This window comes from Tympanuchus pallidicinctus, unplaced genomic scaffold (assembly GCF_026119805.1).
Source record: "Tympanuchus pallidicinctus isolate F22 unplaced genomic scaffold, pur_lepc_1.0 scaffold125, whole genome shotgun sequence".
Lineage (NCBI taxonomy): Eukaryota > Metazoa > Chordata > Aves > Galliformes > Phasianidae > Tympanuchus > Tympanuchus pallidicinctus.
The window spans coordinates 74,014-80,013 of NW_026294643.1; the positions used below are offsets into that span (position 1 = coordinate 74,014).

General features: G+C 61.2%; 1 protein-coding gene across 1 annotated transcript in view; it reads right to left on the reverse strand.

Moving 5' to 3' along the window:
- The window catches only part of LOC128075723 (sarcoplasmic/endoplasmic reticulum calcium ATPase 1), a gene marked incomplete at its 5' end in the record, with an annotated part of 54,606 nt that extends 53,495 nt beyond the window's left edge, over nt 1-1,111 (reverse strand). The window contains one exon of the mRNA XM_052672717.1: nt 775-1,111. Coding sequence (XP_052528677.1) covers nt 775-1,111 — 337 coding nt within the window. The remainder of the gene's footprint in view (nt 1-774) is intronic.
- Between the last annotated feature and the right edge of the window lie 4,889 nt (nt 1,112-6,000).

Consider the following 6,000-nt stretch of genomic DNA (forward strand, 5'->3'; position numbering starts at 1 on the left):
CATGGCAACCCATAGATCCCGATAGGAACCCATAGGACCCCATAGGAACCCATAGGACCCATGGGAACCCATAGATCCCCACAGGAACCCATAGGAGCCCATAGGAACCCATAGGACCCCACAGGAACCCATAGGAGCCATGGCAACCCATAGATCCCCACAGGAACCCATAGGAGCCCATAGGAACCCATAGATCCCCACAGGAACCCATAGGAGCCCATAGGACCCATGGGAACCCATAGATCCCCATAGGAACCCATAGGAGCTCATAGGAACCCATAGGAACCCATAGGACCCATGGCAGCCCATAGATCCCCATAGGAACCCATAGATCCCCACAGGAACCCATAGGAGCCCATAGGACCCATGGGAACCCATAGATCTCCATAGGAACCCATAGGACCCATAGGAACCCATAGGAACCCATAGGACCCATGGGAACCCATAGATCCCCATAGGAACCCATAGGAACCCATAGGACCCCACAGGAACCCATAGGACCCATGGGAACCCATAGATCCCCATAGGAACCCATAGGAACCCATAGGACCCCACAGGAACCCATAGGACCCATGGGAACCCATAGATCCCCATAGGAACCCATAGGAGCCCATAGGAACCCATAGGACCCCACGGGAACCCATAGGACCCCCTAAGACCCCTCTAAGACCCCAAAAGACCCCATAAGACCAACCCACGACCCCATAGAACCCCATAAGCCCCCATAAAAGCCCCCCATAGCACCCCCCCCCCCCCCTCACCCCCCTTCCTGACCTTCTGGGATGGCGGCGACGGCGAGGGCGACGGCGATCTTGAAGTAATAAATGGCGCCGCGGATCCAGGAGCCGCCGTGGACGGGGTCGTTAAAATGGCCGATGTTAATGAGCCAAACGGCCACGCAAATGAGGGAGATGACTTTGGAGAGCTGCTCCCCGAACTCGTCCAGCTTCTGCTGCAGGGGGGTTTTGTCCTGCTCCGTCGCCGCCATCTCGTCGCGGATCTTCCCGATCTCCGTGTTCACCCCCGTGGCCACCACGATGCCCACGGCCTTTCCGGCCCCGATGTTGGTGCCCTGCGTTGGGGGGGGGGGGCCCGAAATTAGGGGGGGGGTCTCAAAATTAGGGGGGGGGTCTCGGAATTAGAGGCAGGTCTCGAGATTGAGGGGGGTTGGGGGTCTCTGGGTTCAGCCCTGTGGGCACCACGATGCCCACGGCTTTGAATGGCCTGATGTTGGTGCCCTGCGTTGGGGGGGGGGGGGGCCGAAATTAGGGGAGGGGTCCTGAAGTTGGAGGGGGTCTCTCAAAGTGAGGGGGGGGGTCTCGAGATTGAGGGTGGTTGGGTTCATGCTGTGGGTTCAGCGCTGTGGTCACCACGATGCCCACAGCTTTGTCGGCCCCGATGTTGGTGCCCTGCGTTGGGGGGGGGGGTCCCAAAAATAGGGGGGGGTCCCCAAAATTAAGGGGGGGGGTCTCATAATTAGGGGAGGGGGTCTCAAAGTTGGAGGGGGTCTCTGAAAGTGAGGGGGGCGTCTCGAGATTGAGGGGGGTTGGGGGTCTCTGGGTTCATCCCTGTGGTCACCACGATGCCCACGGCCTTTCCGGCCCCGATGTTGGTGCCCTGCGTTGGGGGGGGGGCCCGAAATTAGGGGGGGGTCTCAAAATTAGGGGGGGGGGTCTCGGAATTAGAGGCAGGTCTCGAGATTGAGGGGGGGTTGGGGGTCTCTGGGTTCAGCCCTGTGGGCACCACGATGCCCACGGCTTTGAATGCCCTGATGTTGGTGCCCTGCGTTGGGGGGGGGGGGGCCGAAATTAGGGGGGGGGTCCCAAAATAAGGGAGGGGGTCCTGAAGTTGGAGGGGGGGGTCTCGGAATTAGAGGCAGGTCTTGAGATTGAGGGGGGTTGGGGGTCTCTGGGTTCATCCCTGTGGCCACCACGATGCCCACAGCTTTGAATGCCCTGCGTTGGGGGGGGGGGATCCCAAAAGTAGGAGGGGTCTCATAATTAGGGGGGGGATCCCAAAATTAAGGGGGGGGTCCTGAAGTTGGAGGGGGGATCGAAGTGAGAGGGGGGTTGGGGGTCTCTGGGTTCAGCCCTGTGGTCACCACGATGCCCACGGCCTTTCCGGCCCCGATGTTGGTGCCCTGCGTTGGGGGGGGGGCCCGAAATTAGGGGGGGGGTCCCAAAATTAGGGGGGGGGGTCTCGGAATTAGAGGCAGGTCTCGAGATTGAGGGGGGTTGGGGGTCTCTGGGTTCAGCCCTGTGGGCACCACGATGCCCACGGCTTTGAATGCCCTGATGTTGGTGCCCTGCGTTGGGGGGGGGGGGGGCCGAAATTAGGGGGGGGTCCCAAAATAAGGGAGGGGGTCCTGAAGTTGGAGGGGGGGGTCTCGGAATTAGAGGCAGGTCTTGAGATTGAGGGGGGTTGGGGGTCTCTGGGTTCATCCCTGTGGCCACCACGATGCCCACAGCTTTGAATGCCCTGCGTTGGGGGGGGGGATCCCAAAAGTAGGAGGGGTCTCATAATTAGGGGGGGGATCCCAAAATTAAGGGGGGGGTCCCAAAATTAAGGGGGGGGGTCCTGAAGTTGGAGGGGGGATCGAAGTGAGAGGGGGGTTGGGGGTCTCTGGGTTCAGCCCTGTGGTCACCACGATGCCCACGGCCTTTCCTGCCCCGATGTTGGTGCCCTGCGTTGGGGGGGGGGCCCGAAATTAGGGGGGGGGTCTCAAAATTAGGGGGGGGGTCTCGGAATTAGAGGCAGGTCTCGAGATTGAGGGGGGTTGGGGGTCTCTGGGTTCAGCCCTGTGGGCACCACGATGCCCACGGCTTTGAATGCCCTGATGTTGGTGCCCTGCGTTGGGGGGGGGGGGGCCGAAATTAGGGGGGGGTCCCAAAATAAGGGAGGGGGTCCTGAAGTTGGAGGGGGGGGTCTCGGAATTAGAGGCAGGTCTCAAGATTGAGGGGGGTTGGGGGTCCCTGGGTTCATCCCTGTGGCCACCACGATGCCCACAGCTTTGAATGCCCTGCGTTGGGGGGGGGGGATCCCAAAAGTAGGAGGGGTCTCATAATTAGGGGGGGGATCCCAAAATTAAGGGGGGGGTCCTGAAGTTGGAGGGGGGATCGAAGTGAGAGGGGGGTTGGGGGTCTCTGGGTTCAGCCCTGTGGTCACCACGATGCCCACGGCCTTTCCGGCCCCGATGTTGGTGCCCTGCGTTGGGGGAGGGGGCCCGAAATTAGGGGGGGGGTCCCAAAATTAGGGGGGGGGGGTCTCGGAATTAGAGGCAGGTCTCGAGATTGAGGGGGGTTGGGGGTCTCTGGGTTCAGCCCTGTGGGCACCACGATGCCCACGGCTTTGAATGCCCTGATGTTGGTGCCCTGCGTTGGGGGGGGGGGGGCCGAAATTAGGGGGGGGTCCCAAAATAAGGGAGGGGGTCCTGAAGTTGGAGGGGGGGGTCTCGGAATTAGAGGCAGGTCTTGAGATTGAGGGGGGTTGGGGGTCTCTGGGTTCATCCCTGTGGCCACCACGATGCCCACAGCTTTGAATGCCCTGCGTTGGGGGGGGGGGATCCCAAAAGTAGGAGGGGTCTCATAATTAGGGGGGGGATCCCAAAATTAAGGGGGGGGTCCCAAAATTAAGGGGGGGGTCCTGAAGTTGGAGGGGGGATCGAAGTGAGAGGGGGGTTGGGGGTCTCTGGGTTCAGCCCTGTGGTCACCACGATGCCCACGGCCTTTCCGGCCCCGATGTTGGTGCCCTGCGTTGGGGGGGGGGGCCCGAAATTAGGGGGGGGGTCCCAAAATTAGGGGGGGGGTCTCGGAATTAGAGGCAGGTCTCGAGATTGAGGGGGGTTGGGGGTCTCTGGGTTCAGCCCTGTGGGCACCACGATGCCCACGGCTTTGAATGCCCTGATGTTGGTGCCCTGCGTTGGGGGGGGGGGGGCCGAAATTAGGGGGGGGTCCCAAAATAAGGGAGGGGGTCCTGAAGTTGGAGGGGGGGGTCTCGGAATTAGAGGCAGGTCTTGAGATTGAGGGGGGTTGGGGGTCTCTGGGTTCATCCCTGTGGCCACCACGATGCCCACAGCTTTGAATGCCCTGCGTTGGGGGGGGGGATCCCAAAAGTAGGAGGGGTCTCATAATTAGGGGGGGGATCCCAAAATTAAGGGGGGGGTCCCAAAATTAAGGGGGGGGTCCTGAAGTTGGAGGGGGGATCGAAGTGAGAGGGGGGTTGGGGGTCTCTGGGTTCAGCCCTGTGGTCACCACGATGCCCACGGCCTTTCCGGCCCCGATGTTGGTGCCCTGCGTTGGGGGGGGGGGCCCGAAATTAGGGGGGGGGTCTCAAAATTAGGGGGGGGGGTCTCGGAATTAGAGGCAGGTCTCGAGATTGAGGGGGGTTGGGGGTCTCTGGGTTCAGCCCTGTGGGCACCACGATGCCCACGGCTTTGAATGCCCTGATGTTGGTGCCCTGCGTTGGGGGGGGGGCCCGAAATTAGGGGGGGGGTCCCAAAATTAGGGGGGGGTGTGTGAAAGTTAGAGGGGGGTCCTGAAGTTGGACGGGGGATCAAAGTGAGAGGGGGGTTGGGGGTCTCTGGGTTCAGCCCTGTGGTCACCACGATGCCCACGGCCTTTCCTGCCCCGATGTTGGTGCCCTGCGTTGGGGGGGGGGGGGCCGAAATTAGGGGGGGGGTCTCAGAATTAGGGAGGGGTCTCATAATTAGAGGGGGGGTCCTGAAGTTGGAGGGGGGATCAAAGTGAGAGGGGGGTTGGGGGTCTCTGGGTTCAGCCCTGTGGTCACCACGATGCCCACGGCTTTGAATGTCCCGATGTTGGTGCCCTGCGTTGGGGGGGGGGGTCCCAAAATTAAGGGGGGGGTTCCGAAGTTGGAGGGGGTCTCAAAATTAGGGGGGGGGTCCTGAAGTTGGAGGGGGTCTCAAGGTTAAAGGGGGGTTGAGTTCACCCCCGTGGCCACCACGATGCCCACGGCCTTTCCGGCCCCGATGTTGGTGCCCTGCGTTGGGGGGGGGGCCCGAAATTAGGGGGGGGGTCTCAAAATTAGGGGGGGGGGTCTCGGAATTAGAGGCAGGTCTCGAGATTGAGGGGGGTTGGGGGTCTCTGGGTTCAGCCCTGTGGGCACCACGATGCCCACGGCTTTGAATGCCCTGATGTTGGTGCCCTGCGTTGGGGGGGGGCCCGAAATTAAGGGGGGGGTCCCAAAATTAGGGGGGGGTGTGTGAAAGTTAGAGGGGGGTCCTGAAGTTGGACGGGGGATCAAAGTGAGAGGGGGGTTGGGGGTCTCTGGGTTCATCCCCGTGGTCACCACGATGCCCACGGCTTTGAATGCCCCGATGTTGGTGCCCTGCGTTGGGGGGGGGGGGCCGAAATTAGGGGGGGGGTCCCAAAATTAAGGGGGGGGTTCCAAAGTTGGAGGGGGTCTCAAAATTAGGGGGGGGGTCCTGAAGTTGGAGGGAGGTTGGGTTCATGCTGTGGGTTCATCACTGTGGCCACCATGATGCCCACGGCTTTGAATGCCCCGATGTTGGTGCCCTGCATTGGGGGGGGGCCCGAAATTAGGGGGGGGTCTCAGAATTAGAGGGGATCAACCTGGGGACACTTTGGGGGCACATTGGGGTCACCATGTGGACACTTTGGGGACACTTTGGGGTCACATTGGGGTCACATTAGGGACACTTTGGGGTCAAATTAGGGACACTTTGGGGTCACATTGGGGTCACCATGTGGACACTTTGGGGACACTTTGGGGACACATTGGGGTCACCATGGGGACACTTTGGGGACACTTTGGGGACACATTGGGGACACTTTGAGGTCACATTGGAGTCACATTGGGGTCACCATGGAGACACACTGGGGACACTTTGGGGTCACCATGGGGACACTTTGGGGGCACATTGGGGTCACATTAGGGACACACTGGGGACACTTTGGGGTCACCATGGGGACACTTTGGGACACATTGGGGTCACATTAGGGACACTGGGGTCACATTGGG